The sequence below is a fragment of the Pelophylax lessonae genome (assembly GCF_965119305.1).
Source record: "Pelophylax lessonae genome assembly, chromosome: 1".
NCBI lineage: Eukaryota > Metazoa > Chordata > Amphibia > Anura > Ranidae > Pelophylax > Pelophylax lessonae.
Window position 1 is genome coordinate 207105995 of NC_138768.1, and position 21708 is coordinate 207127702.

At 43.7% G+C, this 21708-nt stretch overlaps 1 protein-coding gene across 1 annotated transcript in view; it reads left to right on the forward strand.

Moving 5' to 3' along the window:
• The window catches only part of ADAMTS19 (ADAM metallopeptidase with thrombospondin type 1 motif 19), a gene marked incomplete at its 3' end in the record, with an annotated part of 395950 nt that overhangs the window by 231502 nt on the left and 142740 nt on the right, over positions 1-21708 (forward strand). Inside the window, exons 12-13 of the mRNA XM_082272872.1 lie at positions 6018-6148; positions 8504-8676. Of these exons, the coding sequence (XP_082128998.1) occupies positions 6018-6148; positions 8504-8676 (304 nt within the window). The remainder of the gene's footprint in view (positions 1-6017; positions 6149-8503; positions 8677-21708) is intronic.

Below are 21708 nucleotides of genomic sequence, written 5' to 3' on the forward strand. Positions count from 1 at the left end.
CAAATGTGTGTCAACTAAACCCCTGTTCTTTGTACCAAGAGACAGGTCTTATTTGGTTGGTGACAGACTGGAAGGTGAGTACATCAAACTGGGGGTTGGCTGACTTTCATGCACCTCTTACAATCCTTCAACCTCATTTTGTGTTTTGTTATAGGGATGGAGACGCCGGGCAACACCAGCTTGGGTCTCATCTAAAGTCCCACCTAGTCCAATATGTTTAAAGCAACCAGGGATGGAGACGCCTTGCTTACAGCTTGGTGCCTCATCTAAAGTCCCACCGTACGATTTTCGTGCGTTTTTGGTGGATGCAGTTTTGATTTGACCCTAGTGTTTTCCGTATACAGGGATGGAGACCAATAGCATGACCTGCTTGTCTCATATAAAGTCCCAAAGGAAATAAGGGATTTCAAAGGCAGTGTGCTTTACAGGCCATGCCCCATATATAAAATCCCTTCCTATCTATATACTGCATCCACCAAGGGGATGGAGGTGTAATGCTTTTCAGCTGGTCTCCAGTTTGCACCATGGTTACATTATAACCTAATTATTTGAACTTTTTGAGACAACAGCCAGTCGTGCATGGGGATGGGTTGGGGGAGGTTGGGCTGTCTCCCTCTCACCTGTTCCCCATCCACCCATTAGCGGCCATGTGCCTCCAGTGTGAGGACACTAAATTAAGAGTGTAGGACTGCAGATTTAAACAGGGTGCCGTGACGTGGCTCTGCAGCTTTCACATGCGTTTGCAAATGTGTGTCAACTAAACCCCTGTTCTTTGTACCAAGAGACAGGTCTTATTTGGTTGGTGACAGACTGGAAGGTGAGTACATCAAACTGGGGGCTGGCTGACTTTCATGCACCTCTTACAATCCTTCAACCTCATTTTGTGACATGTGAAGTTTCAGCTCTGTAGCATGTCCAGAACCATGAAAAAAAAAAAGATAATTTTTCAGTAGAACAGGGATGTGGGACCCTCCTTTAACACCTATATGATCTTTTTTTCTGGTTCTGGAGATGCTACAGAGCTGAAACTTCACAGGTACACCTTTTAGATCCCCCAGACACAAAATCACACAAAAAAAGTTCTTAAAAATTGTCATTTTTGATAAAAAAGCCAATTATTGAAAAATTTAAAAAAAAAAGAGATTTTTTGATTTTTTACTTTGGATTTAGTATCTGGGGGGTCTAAAAAGTGTACATGTGAAGTTTCAGCTCTGTAGCATGTCCAGAACCATAAAAAAAGATTGTTTGTATTAGAAAACTTTCAGCACAGGAGGTTGGCTTCGCTGCTGTAACACCTTGCCGGTTTAATAGCAGGCATTTTTTTGGGTTCTTTGCAGTCAGGAAAAACATCTGAACTTGTGTATAGTGGTACTGCACACAAGTTCTGATGTTTTGCCTGCCTCCAAAAACCCCCAAAAAATGCCAGCAAAAACACACCTGGCATTTTTTTTTTTGACGCTAGCGTTTTTTTTGGCATTTTTGGGGTTCTTTTGAGGCAGGCAAAACATCTGAACTTGTGTATAGTGGTGTATATACACACATAAATATATTTATATACACACCTAGACATATATAGGTGTGATAGTAGCAGAAATATATGCTTGCGCTAATGAAATCATTTACAGTAATATATATATATTTTTTTTTTTCAATAATTGGCTTTTTTTATCAAAAATTTAAATTTTTAAGAACTTTTTTTGTGTGATTTTGTGTCTGGGGGGTCTAAAAGGTGTACCATTGAAGTTTCAGCTCTGTAGCATGTCCAGAACCAGAAAAAAAAGGATTGTATGTATTAGAAAACTTTCAGCTCAGGGGGTTAGCTTCTCTCCTCGGTTTTCACACCTTGCCGGTTTCAAAGCAGGCATTTTTTTGGGTTCTTTGCAGTCAGGAAAAACATCTGAACTTGTGTATAGTGGTACTCTGAACAAGTTCAGATGTTTTGCCTGCCTCCAAAACCCCCCAAAAAATGCCAGCAAAAACACACCTGGGCATTTTTTTTTTGACGCAAGCGTTTTTTTGGCATTTTTTGGGGTTCTTTTGAGGCAGGCAAAACATCTGAACTTGTGTATAGTGATATATATACACACATAAGTATATGTATATAGACACCTAGCCATATATAGGTGTGATAGTAGCAGAAATATATTACTGTAAATGATTTCATTAGCGCAAGCATTTATTTCTGCTACTATCACACCTATATATGTCTAGGTGTGTATATAAATGTATGGATGTGTGTATATACACCACTATACACAAGTTCAGATGTTTTGCCTGCCTCCAAAATCCCCCAAAAAATGCCAGCAAAAACACACCTGGGCATTTTTTTTTTTTGATGCTAGCGTTTTTTTGGCATTTTTTGGGTTCTTTTGAGGCAGGCAAAACATCTGAACTTGTGTATAGTGGTATATATACACACATAATTATATGTATATAGACACCTAGCCATATATAGGTGTGATAGTAGCAGAAATATATTACTGTAAATGATTTCATTAGCGCAAGCATTTATTTCTGCTACTATCACACCTATATATGTCTAGGGGTATATATACAGACATATATGTGTATATATACCCCCTATACACATGTTCAGATGTCATGTCTGACATCAAACATGTCCTCAAAAAAGCACTGGCAGTGGCAGCCCCTGCAGCATAAAAAATGCTTGGCTGGTGAGAAGCCATATTCCTGTGCCAAAGCAATTCAGAGAAATGATCATTTCTCTATAGCGGTCACCCTGCTATGGAAGGGTTTTGTCCCCCTGCCATAGCAGTCACTGCCAGTTAAACCTACACTACACTACGGTCCCTTTGATGGTTCCCTCAATGAACTGTAGCTCCCCAGTGCCTGCAGCACTCATGCAGCCCCAGACCATGACACTCCCACCACCATGCTTGACTGTAGGCAAGACACAATTGTCTTTGTACTCCTCACCTGGTTGCCGCCACACACACTTGACACCATCTAAACCAAATAAGTTTATCTTGGTCTCATCAGACCACAGGATATGGTTTCAGTAATCCATGTCCTTAGTCTGCTTGTCAGCAAACTGTTTGCAGGCTTTCTTGTGCATCATCTTTAGAAGAGGCTTCCTTCTGGGATGACAGCCATGCAGATCAATTTGATGCAGTGTCCTGTGTATGGTCTAAGCACTGACACACTGACCCTCCACCCCATCAACCTCTGCAGCAATGCTGGCAGCACTCATACATCTATTTCCCAAAGACAACCTCTGGATATGATGCTGAGCATGTGCACTCAACTTCTTTGGTTGACCATGGCGAGGCTTGTTCTGAATGGAAACTGTCCTGTTAAACTGCGGTATGGTCTTGGCCACTGTGCAACAGCTGTTTCAGGGTCTTGGCAATCTTTTATTATATTATATCTTTTCATGTTACATTTGGTGTTATTGCTCTCACTCTCTCATACTGGTCACTGGAAGTTCAACATGGCACCTCATGGCAAAAGAACTCTCTGAGGATCTGAAAAAAAGAATTGCTACTCTACATAAAGATGGCCTAGGTTATAAGAAGATTGCCAAGACCCTGAAACTGAGCTGCAGCTCAGTGGCCAAGACCATACAGTGGTTTAACAGCACAGGTTCCACTCAAAACAGGCCTCGTCATTGTCGACCAAAGAGGTTGAGTGCACGTGCTCAGCGTCATATACAGAGGTTGTCTTTGGGAAATAGACGTATGAGTGCTGCCAGCATTGTTGCAGAGGTTGAAGGGGTGGGGGGATCAGCCTGTCAGTGCTCAGACCATACGCCACACACTGCATCAAACTTGTCTGCATGGCTGTCATCCCAGAAGGAAGCCTCTTCTAAAGATGATGCGCAAGAAAGCCTGCAAACAGTTTGCTGAAGTCAACCAGACTAAGGACATAGATTACTGGAACCACATCCTGTGGTCTGATGAGATCAAGTTAAACTTATTTGGTTCAGATTGTGTCAAGCATGTGTAGCAGAAACCAGTTGAGCAGTGCAAAAACAAGTGTGTCTTGCCTACAATCAAGCATTGTGGTGGGAGTGTCATGGTCTGGGGCTGTATGAGTGCTGCCGGAACTGGGGAGCTACAGTTCATTGAAGGAACCATGAATTCCAACATGTACTGTGACATAATGATGCAGAGCACGATCCCCTCCCTTCAGAGACTGGGTCGCAAGGCAGTATTCCAACATGATAACGACCCCAAACACACCTCCAAGATTACCCCTGCCTTGCTAAAGAAGCTGAGGGTAAAGGTGATGGACTGGCCAAGCATGTCTCCAGACCTAAACCCTGTTAAGCATCTCTTGGGCATCCTCAAATGGAAGGTGGAGGAGCGGAAGGTCTCTAACATCCACCAGCTCTGTGATGTCGTCATGGAGGAGAAGAAGAGGACCCCAGTGGCAACCTGTGAAGCTCTGGTGAACTCCATGCCCAAGAGGGTTAAAGCAGTGCTGGAAAATAATGGTGGCCACACAAAATATTGGCACTTTTGGCCCAATTTGGACAATTCCACTTAGGGATGTACTCACTTTTGTTGCCAAGGGTTTAGACATTAATGGCTGTGTGTTGAGTTATTTTGAGGGGACAGCAAATCTACACTGTTATACAAGCTGTACACTCACTACTTTACATTGTAGCAAAGTGTCATTTCTTCAGTGCTGGCACATGAAAAGGTATAATAAAATATTTACAAAAATGTAAGGGGGGTACTCACTTTTTGTAAGATACTGTATATATATATATATATAGCTAATAAACTCCAGAAAATGTATAGCTGAGTCTGATAAATTGATACATTTGCACCATTGTAAAAGCTTAGCTGGTGCTTGGGAACACAGCAAATTGACTTAGAAGGATTGATGTAATTGATACCCATATGAGTAATTTTGTATAATCAGGAAAAGCACTTTATGATTAATTACTTCAGTTGCATAACGTAAAAAAAATATTGCAGGTCATCAGTTACTGTACTTGGCTTCATAATGGTTTCTTTCTTTTTGTTGTGTGTAAATTAATATTTATGCCATCTGAGAAGAATTATTCAAAATGAGTATAACTGACTAAGTGTATAATAATACCCCAACACAATATGCAGTGTTAGCACCATTATTTCATTTTTTCACATATTTCAACTGCATCAATGAGTTGCAACATAAGGAAAGCTAATGAGAACTCTGTTTAGTGTCCATCAACAGCTTTCAAGCTGTAACTAAAGTTTTTTTTGTGCTATCCAAATTAATCAAGTTCAACGTTTCCATTAATTCCATCTGGGCATTTTTCTCACATGAAAAAGACAATTAAAATAGAACATTTTGTAGAAAGCCAATGACTGCAAAATGTACTTTATCTCATGTGTAATGTGTTCTTTTTTCATAGAGTGCCAAATGCATATCCAAATCTACTATACAGCCATCTATTTGGTTTAAAAAAAAAAAAAAAAAGAAAACACACATATACAAAATGCAATATAAAAGGTTATATGTAATAGGTTTTCCTGGTGTTCTCCTAATTTGTCAGAGAATAATCAATATCCATAATATGTAAAAAGTCTAAAAACAAAGGAGAAAATAATTATTTTATATTTGGAGAGTCACTTCATTAAAGGCAATATATAATCGTTTTCAGGCACATTTATTTTTGTGTTTATTTATTTTTGTAAACTGTTTTAAATCTTTATTTGTTATGGACGGATAACTTAAACTCTCTACTATTATATTAACTTAAAGCATTTATGATAATAATAAGTCTAAAAAGAAAAATAAGTAGACATACATTTTGGAAACAAGATGTGATTGTAACATTTCCGAGTTCCTTCTGAGCTGCTTCTGACCTACTTCTAACTTGTTTTTAGCTGTTTTTGCTAGTTTACCCAAACACTAAGCTAAAAGCTTAACAGCCATGCATTGTCTCAGCAGCATGTTATTTAGGGGGGGGGTTGTTTTTCTTTTTTTTGTTAAGTCTGGATTCTCTGCTTTTCTTTTCCTATTCCTGCTTAAAATGTTTTAATAGGTCTATCTCTTCACAGTGGTGTAGAGTTGGAGAATGCACCAGCATGACTTCATCCTCTGAACACTTGTCTGGAGAATGGAGTTCTTGGAGTACATGCAGCAGAACATGTGGCACAGGAGTTCGAAGTAGACAACGCAAATGTGTAAGGTAAATATATTTGATGTATACATATACATATGCATTGTTAAAGTGGTATTAAACCCAAAAATAAACATGTATTATTCTGCAGCCTACCAATTTTTAGCTACATTCATTTTATTTTTTAGGCTTTCTTTCTTCTATTTTTATTTGGTGATCCAGCCAGTTAGTCTGTTGATTTTCAAAAGAAGAAGCTCTCCAGCATGCAGCCCAGCAGGTCAGGAAAGGGGGAAAATGAGCAAGCACATCCCTTCTTTTACCATACCAGGCCACATGCCCTCAACATGGGGGGGGGGGGGTGCTTTGGGACAGGGGGGTTTTGCCCCCTCAAGCACCTTGTCCCTATGTTGATGGGGACAAGGGCCTCTTCCCCACCACCCTGGCTGGGGGTTGTGGGTGCCTGCAGACAGGGGGCTTATCAGAATCTGGAAGCCCCCTTTAACAAGATCCCAGCCCCCCCCCATGTGTATAAGTATGAGGTACATACTACTCCTACTCACTCACCAAAAAAAAAAAAAGTGTAGTGTAAAAAAATGACAGTAGGCAGTTTTTGATAATTCCTTTATTTAAGAAATAAAAAAATAAAAAAAATTGTCCTCAGTGTAGGTCTATTCTCAGTCACGATGCTGGCCGCCAACCTGAAAAAAGAAAAAAAAAAACCTTTGGTCCCAACTAAGGCTCCCACCATCTGCCAGCTCTTATTAAGCTAAGGGGTGGGGTTATCTGGTGACATTGCCAGGTGGCACCACCCCCTTGTGATGTCACTGACCCAGCATGCCCTCGGTTGATGACATCACAGATGACCCAGGCCCTTAGTTATTTAAGAGCTGGCAGATGGTGGGAGCCTCTGTCGGGACAGGAGGTTTTCTTTTTCCGGGTCAACGGTGGTGGTGTACGTCATGATTGACAATGAATTTACACCGGGGGACATTCTTTTTGATTTTTTAATGAAGGAATTGTCAAAAACTTGTGTTGTGTTTTTATTTACTTTTTACACTTTTTTAGTGAATGAGTTAAAGGAGACTTCCCGATTCTGATAAGCCCCCCGCCCGCAGACCCCCATGTTGGGGGCATGTGGTCTGGTAAGGTTCAGGGAGGGGGGCGCTAGCTCATTCCCCCCTTTCCTGACCTGCTGGGCTGCATGCTCGCATAAGGGTCTGCTATTGATTTGGGGGGGGGGGGGGCAACAACGTTTTTTTATTCTAGCATGTTTTTTTCATTTATTTTCTTGACCTTTTGTTTACATTCAGCTGTCAGTGGGGAAATCCCCTGACAGCTTATGAGTCATCGGTTGTTAAGGACGTGGCGGCTGGCTTTCAGCCCACTTCTTAATAACTAGTTATTCTTCAAACATAATTAGAATTGGTCAATTAATTTTAAGGCCCTTTCAAATTCAAAACGTTCTGAAATTTTGGAATTCGTTAGAAAATAAAAAAAACAAACGAAACAAAATAATATTTCCATTCTGCACATGTCTAATGACTTTGTTGAGCACAAACAAAAGGATCACATTGGTCAAAGCTAAAGTCATAATCAAGTCGCACTCATCCAAAACCGCAGGATAAAGTCGCAATGAAAATTTCATGATTTTTGAGTCTTATAAGTGTGAATGGACTCTTACAGAGATGAGACAGACATTTAATCAAGGGTGCTTAAAATTATCAGCTTTTATTTATTTGTAAAACTGTTATCCCAAAAGGAATAAAAAGCTGTTGCTGTAACTGCTTATGAAGTGTTAGCTGGACTTTGGCTTCAATGTGTTAGTATATCTAAATTAGCTAGTTCATCCAACACTCCCCTCCCCACAGACTGGCAATGCTGCTGTCCCTGTGTTCATTCATCCATAGTGAGGACACTGTAATACAGGAGGTGTGTTACTGGCCAGATTACCAGGTGAAAACAGAGGGGGAAAAGCCTAAGAAAAAAAAGGAATACAGCCACCACATATAATAATTGATAAACTGCAATATATTATGGTTTTGGATGTAATACCACTTTAAAACAGACTTCTATCCAAGCCTTTATTTTTAAATCTGGTGCAAGCATGCCAGGGTTATGGTGTCACCTGTACCAGTACAGTCTTCATTAAGAGTATAGGGACACTTGAGAGAGGATCCCGGTAGTTCAGGTAGCAGAACCCTGTCTATCATGATAAGTTTGAAGACGGTGGGGAGAATTATTTATACAGGGGACAAACAGAGCAGTAAGATGTGACAGAGGATTTATCTTGCCTGTGATGCGACTCAACACAGTAAGTGAAATTCTGGATGGTGTTTCCCTTTACTCTTTATTTCTTAATGCATCGTACATGTGTTGCATTTTCAAAGGCATTTTCCACCAGATCTTGTTTGCTCTCTCCTCTAGCCAGAGCACTGAAGGACGTCAATGTAATGATCCAAAAATCCAGTATAAAATTTGTGAGAATCCAAGATGTCCACCTGGAGTGCCTGAATTCAGAGACTGGCAATGTCAGACCTTTAGCTTCAGATCCTCCTACCCTAACCATAAACATCGCTGGCATGCTGTCATTAATGAAGGTAATATTGGTAATTAATTTATATAATGCACTTATACTCTGCACTATATAATATATAGTATATAAAATAAGCCAATTTTAGCTTCTTACATCATGTTTTTGTCACAAATGTACAGGGCAGCAGACTCATCTCTTTCGCACAGGATAAGTTAAAGGATAACTGAAAAACTGGGGGAGATATCTGTACAGTTGCGATCTCATCACAAATTGTATCAGTCTTATTTTTGAAGTGGTTGGCGATTTTCTGGGCAGTGAGTGAGTTTGTGGGTGCTGGCACTGGAGGACATAGTAGAGAATTAAAAGGTAGAGTAGAGTTGACGGGGACTGGATGATAATTTACCTAATGGGAGTGATAAAATGGTCTGCTTGGCAGTGTGGGAACAGGAATTGTAATTTTGAGGGCAGATTTATATTGGTTAAAGTCTTTCTGAGACTTATTCTTATGCCACAGGGGTGTTAGCTCATCCAGGGCAGAGAACAGGGCTCTATTATAGACAGAAATAGCTACATTGGGGCAGGACAGGGGTGAGATTTTGAGAGTCTAAGAGTCGAACTCGTCCATCCGATAAAAGTACTTTATTGATAAAGGGTACAGTGTGCAAGTTACAGCTCTTATGCTCTTCGGTTGATGGCTATGAATACGTTTTTTGACCGAAAACGCGTAAGTTGCTATAGCTTGCATACTGTACCCTTTATCAATAAAGTATTTTTAAAGGGAGGATAAGTTGTCAGCTTTTCATCTTATACTCTCATGCTGTTTTAAGTGCCAGGAAGACACCAGTAAGTTGGGAACACGGTTGGACTACCTCCAGGGGGAGTTAACCTAGGCGTATATCTTCGTTAGGAGTGAGATTTCATCATAGAGGTGGTCAGTAACAGAACAGAGAAGAGAAAGGTTAAAGTGGCAAAGGTTTTACGAGTAATATCAAAGTTTTTTTGCAGCTTTGTGGTATCTATTCAAGCAAACTGCTCCTTTTAATTGTTTCATGGTTCTGGCTGGTGTTTGCTCTTATGGTGTCCGTCAGCCGGGCTTCCTTTTGCTGCTAATGATCATAATTTTACTACCTACGATTCCCCAATGGTACATAAAGTGAATTAAACTATTTTTGAATTATTTAAAAAAAAACTTTTGTGTGGAATGTATTACCATTACCAGTATTAAGTCTGATGATATATTTTTTAAATGTGTACATTTTAAATATATGTCCTGATTTGTCTGATACACTGATCATACTACAATTTTAGAACCATTCTGGCTAAGTAGACAGAAACATAGGTGTTTTCTAAGTCAATATACGTAAGATAATGACTGCTAAAAAAAAAAAAAAAAAAAGAAAAGAAAACCCTCCTTAATTCCTTTTAAAGTTCTACATTTAAATGCAAAATTGCACTAAATTGATGAGCTAAGCTTCTCACTCTTGTTTTCATCATGGGACCGTGAAATAATCCTGTGCTGCAGGCAGTTGGCCACCATCATCGGCTCTTTCTTTGTATTGAAAGTATAAAGACTTTAGAAAAATTGTCAGTCACTAATTCCTGCTCTTGCATGTTGAGGTCTCCAGGCTTGTGGTCAGGTTTCAAGAGGAAATATGTGAGATTTCACTTTTCATTTTTTACATGTCCCATTAAATACCAGCACTAAAGGTTACAGCCTTGCTTTCTATAAAATGCACACAAATTTCCAAGGATTCAGTTTTCCATATTAAAATATGGAAAACAATCTCAGTGTTTTTATATTTAACCTAAGCTTTTTAAGCATATGGGGCAGAAACTGTTTCCATAAGTTTGAGCAATTATAGATCACATCCTAAAAATGAACAAATATGCAAGCATATTGTATAATGATTTTAAGTTTCTGAAAATGGTGGTGGTTATCGATAGGGAAAGAGCATCAACACAAAAGATGCTGTACATGTAATTTTGGTTGTAATACAACTAGTGTTGAGCGAACACGGACTGTATTATTCGTGTTCGTACCGAATAATTGGATTTTTTTTACCCGAACACGGACACGGACACTTTACTGTATGTTCGGGTAAAAATCCGTGTTCGGTCGTTTTATTTCCGGGTTTTGCATGCTTTGGCCCTCTTTTCATGGCGGGCTTTCAACAGCCAATCAACAATCGTTTAACTGGTGTGCCTTAAGCCATCCCAGCCATGCCTGCAAATGTCTTAGTAGCTGTGATTGGCCGTCTGAAGCATGTGACCAAGTCTTTATAAGTTCGAGGCAGCCGCCGCAGCAGCGTCATTCTGCTGCTTAGCTAAGGGACAGAGCACACATCAATGTGCTGGCTGCTGATTAGGGAAAGATAGGCAGGAAAAAACCATTTGTGTCCGGATAGAATTGAGGGACAGGTCGGAGTGTTTAGGCAGGGCGAGTTGTAGGCATTTTAGGGATAGAGTCTGCTGAATTATAGGGTCAGTGTCTTCTACAAACTACAATCGATATTGCTGTGTGGGGGGTGGGGTGAATCTGCACTCAATCCTGATCTACGATCTCTTCTCAATCCTGTTAGGGACAGAGTCTGCTGAATTTTAGGGAAACTGTGTTCTACAAACTACAATCGATATTGCTGTGTGGTGTGGGATTGGAGATAGGCAGGTGTCAGTGATCCACATCCATTTTTCTGTGTGTGAGCTGCAGTGAACACAATCTTTTTGGGCTGCAGTGAACACAATCTTTTTGGGCTGCAGTGAACACAATCTTTTTGGGCTGCAGTGAACACAATCTTTTTGGGCTGCAGTGAACACAATCTTTTTGGGGTGCAGTGAACAAAATCTTTTTGGGGTGCAGTGAACACAATCCTTTTTGGTGTGCAGTGAACACAATCTTTGTGGGGTGCAGTGAACAAAATCCTTTGTGGGGTGCAGTGAACACAATCTTTTTGGGGTGCAGTGAACAAAATCCTTTTTGGGGTGCAGTGAACAACATCCTTTTTGGGGTGCAGTGAACACAATCTTTTTGGGGTGCAGTGAACAAAATCCTTTGTGGGGTGCAGTGAACACAATCTTTTTGGGGTGCAGTGAACACAATCTTTTTGGGGTGGAGTGAACAACATCCTTTTTGGGGTGCAGTGAACAAAATCCTTTTTGGGGTGCAGTGAACAAAATCATTTTTGGGGTGCAGTGAACACAATCTTTGTGGGGTGCAGTGAACACAATCTTTTTGGGGTGGAGTGAACAACATCCTTTTTGGGGTGCAGTGAACAACATCCTTTTTGGGGTGCAGTGAACAACATCCTTTTTGGGGTGCAGTGAACACAATCTTTTTGGGGTGCAGTGAACACAATCTTTGTGGGGTGCAGTGAACAGAATCTTTGTGGGGTGCAGTGAACACAATCTTTGGGGGGTACAGTGAACACAATCTTTTTGGGGTGCAGTGAACACAATCTTTTTGGGGTGGAGTGAACAAAATCATTTTTGGGGTGCAGTGAACAACATCCTTTTTGGGGTGCAGTGATCAAAATCCTTTTTGGGGTGCAGTGAACACAATCTTTTTGGGGTGCAGTGAACAAAATCCTTTGTGGGGTGCAGTGAACAGAATCTTTGTGGGGTGCAGTGAACACAATCTTTGGGGGGGTACAGTGAACACAATCTTTTTGGGGTGCAGTGAACACAATCTTTGTGGGGTACAGTGAACAGAATCTTTGTGTGGTGCAGTGAACACAATCTTTGGGGGGTACAGTGAACACAATCTTTTTGGGGTGCAGTGAACACAATCTTTGGGGGGTACAGTGAACACAATCTTTTTGGGGTGCAGTGAACACAATCTTTGTGGGGTGCAGTGAACACAATCTTTGGGGGGGTACAGTGAACACAATCTTTTTGGGGTGCAGTGAACAACATCCTTTTAGGGTGCAGTGAACACAATCTTTGTGGGGTGCAGTGAACAACATCCTTTTAGGGTGCAGTGAACACAATCTTTGTGGGGTACAGTGAACAGAATCTTTGTGGGGTGCAGTGAACACAATCTTTGGGGGGTACAGTGAACACAATCTTTGTGAGGTGCAGTGAACACAATCTTTGTGGGGTGCAGTGAACACAATCATTGTGGGGTGCAGTGAACTCAATCTTTGTGGGGTACAGTGAACACAATCTCATACTTCTGAAGATTTGAGGGTGCTGCCTGTTCCATACTCCCCCTACTCCTCATCTAGCCTTTTAGGGGTACAAACAATAGTAATTGGGGCCTAGTGTGGTTGTGTACGTGTGATATACATACACTTTTTTTGGATCATATTTTCTATTCCGCTATTTAATCAAAAACCTTTGGGGATCAGTTAAATTGGGGGATAGTCTGTGTTGGTACGTGTGAGAGAGATCCACCTTTCCAAGTTGTTGGGGTTCATCTCATACTTCTGAAGGTTTGAGGGTGCTGCCTGTTCCATACTCCCCCTACTCCTAGCCTTTTAGGGGTACAAACAATAGTAATTGGGGCCTAGTGTGGTTGTGTACGTGTGATATACATACACTTTTTTTGGATCATATTTTCTATTCCGCTATTTAATCAAAAACCTTTGGGGATCAGTTAAATTGGGGGATAGTCTGTGTTGGTACGTGTGAGAGAGATCCACCTTTCCAAGTTGTTGGGGTTCATCTCATACTTCTGAAGGTTTGAGGGTGCTGCCTGTTCCATACTCCCCCTACTCCTCATCTAGCCTTTTAGGGGTACAAACAATAGTAATTGGGGCCCAGTGTGGTTGTGTACGTGTGATATACATACACTTTTTTTGGATCATATTTTCTATTCCGCTATTTAATCAAAAACCTTTGGGGATCAGTTAAATTGGGGGATAGTCTGTGTTGGTACGTGTGAGAGAGATCCACCTTTCCAAGTTGTTGGGGTTCATCTCATACTTCTGAAGGTTTGAGGGTGCTGCCTGTTCCATACCCCCCCTACTCCTCATCTAGCCTTTTAGGGGTACAAACAATAGTAATTGGGGCCTAGTGTGGTTGTGTACGTGTGATATACATACACTTTTTTTGGATCATATTTTCTATTCCGCTATTTAATCAAAAACCTTTGGGGATCAGTTAAATTGGGGGATAGTCTGTGTTGGTACGTGTGAGAGAGATCCACCTTTCCAAGTTGTTGGGGTTCATCTCATACTTCTGAAGGTTTGAGGGTGCTGCCTGTTCCATACCCCCCCTACTCCTCATCTAGCCTTTTAGGGGTACAAACAATAGTAATTGGGGCCTAGTGTGGTTGTGTACGTGTGATATACATACACTTTTTTTGGATCATATTTTCTATTCCGCTATTTAATCAAAAACCTTTGGGGATCAGTTAAATTGGGGGATAGTCTGTGTTGGTACGTGTGAGAGAGATCCACCTTTCCAAGTTGTTGGGGTTCATCTCATACTTCTGAAGGTTTGAGGGTGCTGCCTGTTCCATACTCCCCCTACTCCTAGCCTTTTAGGGGTACAAACAATAGTAATTGGGGCCTAGTGTGGTTGTGTACGTGTGATATACTGTACATACACTTTTTTTGGATCATATTTTCTATTCCGCTATTTAATCAAAAACCTTTGGGGATCAGTTAAATTGGGGGATAGTCTGTGTTGGTACGTGTGAGAGAGATCCACCTTTCCAAGTTGTTGGGGTTCATCTCATACTTCTGAAGGTTTGAGGGTGCTGCCTGTTCCATACTCCCCCTACTCCTCATCTAGCCTTTTAGGGGTACAAACAATAGTAATTGGGGCCCAGTGTGGTTGTGTACGTGTGATATACATACACTTTTTTTGGATCATATTTTCTATTCCGCTATTTAATCAAAAACCTTTGGGGATCAGTTAAATTGGGGGATAGTCTGTGTTGGTACGTGTGAGAGAGATCCACCTTTCCAAGTTGTTGGGGTTCATCTCATACTTCTGAAGGTTTGAGGGTGCTGCCTGTTCCATACCCCCCCTACTCCTCATCTAGCCTTTTAGGGGTACAAACAATAGTAATTGGGGCCTAGTGTGGTTGTGTACGTGTGATATACATACACTTTTTTTGGATCATATTTTCTATTCCGCTATTTAATCAAAAACCTTTGGGGATCAGTTAAATTGGGGGATAGTCTGTGTTGGTACGTGTGAGAGAGATCCACCTTTCCAAGTTGTTGGGGTTCATCTCATACTTCTGAAGGTTTGAGGGTGCTGCCTGTTCCATACCCCCCCTACTCCTCATCTAGCCTTTTAGGGGTACAAACAATAGTAATTGGGGCCTAGTGTGGTTGTGTACGTGTGATATACATACACTTTTTTTGGATCATATTTTCTATTCCGCTATTTAATCAAAAACCTTTGGGGATCAGTTAAATTGGGGGATAGTCTGTGTTGGTACGTGTGAGAGAGATCCACCTTTCCAAGTTGTTGGGGTTCATCTCATACTTCTGAAGGTTTGAGGGTGCTGCCTGTTCCATACTCCCCCTACTCCTAGCCTTTTAGGGGTACAAACAATAGTAATTGGGGCCTAGTGTGGTTGTGTACGTGTGATATACATACACTTTTTTTGGATCATATTTTCTATTCCGCTATTTAATCAAAAACCTTTGGGGATCAGTTAAATTGGGGGATAGTCTGTGTTGGTACGTGTGAGAGAGATCCACCTTTCCAAGTTGTTGGGGTTCATCTCATACTTCTGAAGGTTTGAGGGTGCTGCCTGTTCCATACTCCCCCTACTCCTCATCTAGCCTTTTAGGGGTACAAACAATAGTAATTGGGGCCCAGTGTGGTTGTGTACGTGTGATATACATACACTTTTTTTGGATCATATTTTCTATTCCGCTATTTAATCAAAAACCTTTGGGGATCAGTTAAATTGGGGGATAGTCTGTGTTGGTACGTGTGAGAGAGATCCACCTTTCCAAGTTGTTGGGGTTCATCTCATACTTCTGAAGGTTTGAGGGTGCTGCCTGTTCCATACTCCCCCTACTCCTAGCCTTTTAGGGGTACAAACAATAGTAATTGGGGCCTAGTGTGGTTGTGTACGTGTGATATACATACACTTTTTTTGGATCATATTTTCTATTCCGCTATTTAATCAAAAACCTTTGGGGATCAGTTAAATTGGGGGATAGTCTGTGTTGGTATGTGTGAGAGAGATCCACCTTTCCAAGTTGTTGGGGTTCATCTCATACTTCTGAAGGTTTGAGGGTGCTGCCTGTTCCATACTCCCCCTACTCCTAGCCTTTTAGGGGTACAAACAATAGTAATTGGGGCCTAGTGTGGTTGTGTACGTGTGATATACATACACTTTTTTTGGATCATATTTTCTATTCCGCTATTTAATCAAAAACCTTTGGGGATCAGTTAAATTGGGGGATAGTCTGTGTTGGTACGTGTGAGAGAGATCCACCTTTCCAAGTTGTTGGGGTTCATCTCATACTTCTGAAGGTTTGAGGGTGCTGCCTGTTCCATACTCCCCCTACTCCTCATCTAGCCTTTTAGGGGTACAAACAATAGTAATTGGGGCCCAGTGTGGTTGTGTACGTGTGATATACATACACTTTTTTTGGATCATATTTTCTATTCCGCTATTTAATCAAAAACCTTTGGGGATCAGTTAAATTGGGGGATAGTCTGTGTTGGTACGTGTGAGAGAGATCCACCTTTCCAAGTTTTTGGGGTTCATCTCATACTACTGAAGATTTGAGGGTGCTGCCTGTTCCATACTCCTCCTCCTACTGCTCAACCATCCTTTTAGGGGTACAAACAATAGTAGTTGGGGCCTAGTGTGGTGGTGTACGTGCGAGATACATACACTTTCTTTTTGATCATATTTTCTATTCCGCTATTCAATTAAAACCTTTGGGGATCAATTCAATTGCGAGATAGTCTGTGTCGGTACGTGTGAGATCCACCTTTCCAAGTTGTTGGGGTTCATCTCATACTTCTGAAGATTTGAGGGTGCTGCCTGTTCCATACTCCTGCTCCTACTGCTCAACCATCCTTTTAGGGGTACAAACAATAGTAATTGGGGCCTAGTGTGGTTGTGTACGTGCGAGATACATACACTTTTTTTGATCATATTTCCTATTCCGCTATTCAATAAAAACCTTTGAGGATCAATTGAATTGCGGGATAGTCTGTGTCGGTACGGGTGAGATCCACCTTTCCAAGTTTTTGGGGTTCATCTCATACTTCTGAAGATTTGAGGGTGCTGCCTGTTCCATACTCCTCCTCCTACTCCTCATCCATCCTTTTAGGGGTACAAACAATAGTAATTGGGGCCTAGTGTGGTTGTGTACGTGCGAGATACATACACTTTTTTTGATCATATTTCCTATTCCGCTATTCAATAAAAACCTTTGAGGATCAATTGAATTGCGGGATAGTCTGTGTCGGTACGTGTGAGATCCACCTTTCCAAGTTTTTGGGGTTCATCTCATACTTCTGAAGATTTGAGGGTGCTGCCTGTTCCATACTCCTCCTCCTACTCCTCATCCATCCTTTTAGGGGTACAAACAATAGTAATTGGGGCCTAGTGTGGTTGTGTACGTGCGAGATACATACACTTTTTTTGATCATATTTCCTATTCCGCTATTCAATAAAAACCTTTGAGGATCAATTGAATTGCGGGATAGTCTGTGTCGGTACGTGTGAGATCCACCTTTCCAAGTTTTTGGGGTTCATCTCATACTTCTGAAGATTTGAGGGTGCTGCCTGTTCCATACTCCTCCTACTCCTCATCCATCCTTTTAGGGGTACAAACAATAGTAATTGGGGCCTAGTGTGGTTGTGTACGTGCGAGATACATACACTTTTTTTGATCATATTTCCTATTCCGCTATTCAATAAAAACCTTTGAGGATCAATTGAATTGCGGGATAGTCTGTGTCGGTACGTGTGAGATCCACCTTTCCAAGTTTTTGGGGTTCATCTCATACTTCTGAAGATTTGAGGGTGCTGTCTGTTCCATACTCCTCCTACTCCTCATCCATCCTTTTAGGGGTAGAAACAATAGTAATTGGGGCCTAGTGTGGTTTTGTACGTGCGAGATACCTACACGTTTTTGGATCATATTTCCTATTCCGCTATTCAATAAAAACCTTTCTAGGGCAAGATCTTAAATTACAGAAATATGAGGAGACCGTCAAATAAGGGCCGTGGCCTGGGTCGTGGTGCTGCTGGTAGAGCTCCTATTACAAGGAGAGGACGTGGTCGATCTGTGCCAGCTACACGCACAAGTGAAACACCTTCCTCAAGTGTGAGTAGGCGACAGAACCTGCATCAGTATTTGGTAGGGCATCAAACGCCCCTAGAAGTGATGAGGCCAGAACAAGTTGAGGCGATAGTAGATTGGTTTGCTGCTGACAGTGCCTCCAGTTCCTTCACATTGTCTCCCACCCAGTCTACTGCAGAAAGGTCAGAGTTGGCACCTGCAGCCAATGTCCAACCGTCTTTCACCTCACCCCCTTGCAAATCAGGCCAGCAGTCTGAGCCCCAAGCCATACAGCAGTCTCTTATTCTTTTTGAGGACTCTGTCAGCAGGGTTTCCCAGGGCCATCCACCTAGCCCTGCCCCAGAATTGGAAGAGATTGAGTGCAGCGATGCCCAACCACTTATTTCTCAAGATGAGTACATGCAAGGATCATCGCAGCACGTCTCCGATGATGACGAAACGCAGGTGCCAACTGCTGCGGCGTTCAGCATTGTGGAGACCGACAAGGAGGGCAGGGGTGAAGACTGGGTGGAAGATGATGTGGAGGACGATGAGGTCCTCGACCCCACATGGAATGAACGTCATGCAGGTGACCTGAGTAGTTTGGAGGAAGAGGCGGTGGTCGCACAGAGCCACCAGCACAGCAGAAGAGGGAGCAGGGTGCAGAAGCGGAGCGGCCGTGCCCTAGACACTACGCCCGCTACTGCCCAACGCAGCAAGGGAACGAGCGCACCAAAGTCAGCTCAAAGGAGTTCTCTAGCGTGGAAGTTCTTTAGAAAATGTGCTGATGACAGGACACGAGTGGTTTGCACCCTGTGCAATCAGAGCTTGAAGCGAGGCATAAACCTTCTCAACCTGAGCACAACCTGCATGATCAGGCATCTAAGTGCAAAGCACGAGCTGCAGTGGAGTACACACCTTCAAAACCAAGAAACGTCTCTGGCTCATCCTGCTTCCTCTTCTGCTGCAGTCTCGGCCGCTCCAGCCACATCTGTAGTGATACCGGCACCTGCCACCCCGCAAACAGACGATCTGTCAGCAACACCACCACCTGGGTCACCAACAACCATCTCCACAATGTCCCGTGGAAGCGTTCAGCTTTCCATCTCCCAAACACTTGAGAGGAAGAGGAAGTACCCCCCTACCCACCCGCGATCCCTGGCCCTGAATGCCAGCATTTCAAAATTATTGGCCTTTGAAATGCTGTCATTCCGTCTGGTGGAGACGCACAGTTTTAAAAACCTTATGTCGGTGGCTGTCCCACAGTACGTCGTGCCCAGCCGCCACTACTTTTCCAGGCAAGCCATCCCTTCCCTGCACAACCAAGTGGGGGAAAATATCAGGTGTGCACTGCGCAACGCCATCTGTGCCAAGGTCCACCTAACTACGGATACGTGGACCAGTAAGCACGGTCAGGGGCGTTATATCTCCCTAACGGCACACTGGGTAAATGCAGTGGCGGATGGGCCTGAGGCGGATAGCAATTTGGCGCATGTCCTTCCACCACCGAGGATTGCAGGGCGCTTCAGTTTGCCTCCTGTTCCTAACTCCTCCTACTCCGCTTCCTCATCCTCTACCGCCTCCTCATCCGGACAGCGTAACACCTTCACCACCAACTTCAGCACGGCCAGGGGTAAACGACAGCAGGCAGTTTTACAACTTGCCTGTTTGGGGGACAAACCACACACCGCGCAGGAGTTGTGGAGGAGCATGGAACAGCAGACAAATGAGTGGTTGCTGCCAGCGAGCCTCAAGCCCGGCCTGGTGGTGTGCGATAACGGGCGAAATCTCATAGCAGCTCTGGGCCTAGCCGGTTTGACGCACATCCCTTGCCTGGCGCATGTGCTGAATTTGGTGGTGCAGAGGTTCCTTAAAAACTACCCCGATATGTCAGAGCTGCTGCAGAAAGTGCGGGCCGTTTGTGCGCACTTTCGGCGTTCTCACCCTGCTGCTGCTCGCCTGGCAGCGCTGCAGCGTAACTTCGGCCTTCCCGCTCACCGCCTCATATGTGACGTGCCCACAAGGTGGAACTCCACCTTGCACATGCTGGAAAGACTGTGCGAGCAGCAGCAGGCCATAGTGGAGTTTCAGCTGCAGCACGCACGCGTGAGTCGCTCTGCGGAACAGCACCACTTCACCACCAATAACTGGGCCTCCATGCGAGACCTGTGTGCCTTGTTGCGCTGTTTTGAGTACTCCACCAACATGGCCAGTGGCAATGACGCCGTTCTCAGCTTAACTATCCCACTTCTATGCCTCCTTGAAAAAACAATTCGGGCGATGATGGAAGAGGATGTGGCACAGGATGAGGAGGAGGAGGAGGATGAAGAGGTAACATTTCCAAGGCTTTCAGGGCAGTCATTCGCAAGGGGCTCCGAGGGTGGGTTCCTGCACACGCAAACGCCAGGGACGCAATTGTCCAGCAGGGGCACAGTTCTGGAGGATGAGGAGGATGAGGAGGAGGAGGAGCTGGAGGAGGAGATGGAACCATGTTCACAGCAGGGTGGCACCCAGGCCAGCTCATGGCCATCACTGGTGCGTGGCTGGGGGGATACAGAGGACACGGACGATACACCTCCCACAGAGGACAGCCTTTCGTTGCCTCTGGGCAGCCTGGCACACATGAGCGATTACATGCTGCAGTGTCTCCACAACGACCGCCGAGTTGCCCACATTCTAACTTGTGCTGATTACTGGGTGGCCACGCTGCTGGATCCCCGTTACAAGGACAACGTACCGTCCTTAATTCACTCACTGGAGCGCGATCGCAAGATGCGCGAGTACAAGCGCACGCTGGTAGACGCCATGCTGCTGGCATTCCCATCTGACAGCGGGGCCACAGTGGAAGCACAAGGCAGAGGAGGAGGAGGAGGAGGTCGCCAACGCAACCAGGGCACCGCCAGCACCTCAGAAGGCAGGGTTAGCATGGCCGAAATGTGGAAAAGCTTTGTCAGCACGCCACAACAAACAGCAGCACCAGCAGCTCAGATGGAACGTCTTAGCAGGAGGCAGCATTTTACCAACATGGTGGAGCAGTATGTGTGCACACGCCTACATGTAGTGAATGACGGGTCTGCCCCCTTCAACTTCTGGGTCTCCAAATTGGGCACATGGCCTGAGCTTGCCCTTTACGCCTTGGAGGTGCTGGCGTGCCCTGCAGCCAGTGTATTATCTGAACGGGTATTTAGCACGGCTGGGGGCGTTATAACAGACAAGCGCAGCCGCCTGTCCAGAGACAATGTGGACAAGCTCACGTTCATTAAAATGAACCAGGCATGGATCCCACGGGACTTTTCCGTACCTTATGCAGAATAGCAATGGATACCGACCTTACCCACCCATTGTTCCATTTTTGCTCTTTCTCACTCTTTTGGGGTGTACCCTCATTTAAAATTTTTGAAAAGAAGCAGTGTTGGCTACCTCGTCCTCCTCCTCAGGGCCAGATTAATGTAGGGGCTATTGGAGCTGCAGCTCCAGGCCCCTACCTTTTATATAGGCCCCGGGTTGGCCATATTCACTGTTACCGCTCTTCTGTCACTTGTAAACACAGAAGTCTGGCTTCTATGCTCGCTTCCCCAGGCAGCACCCTCAGAACCTCCCCACACAGCGTGAAGGCCGGACAAGGAGGGACAGTTGGCGATGCATGGATGTGTTTATGGGCTTCAGAGACAGCATCCCATGTTGAATTAGGCATGCATGGCTGCACCCTTCCTCCTCTGGGTGCATGGCAAGGCACGGCCCTTAAGGCCCTTCAAAATCCTCAGCACCAAGCCCATGATGCTGTTAATCCGGCCCTGGTCCTCCTCCACCGCCGCTTCCACCTACACCGCCCATAGGTGTGCGCAGCCTATTGCATTAAGGTGTGCACCCCAAAGTTGAAATAC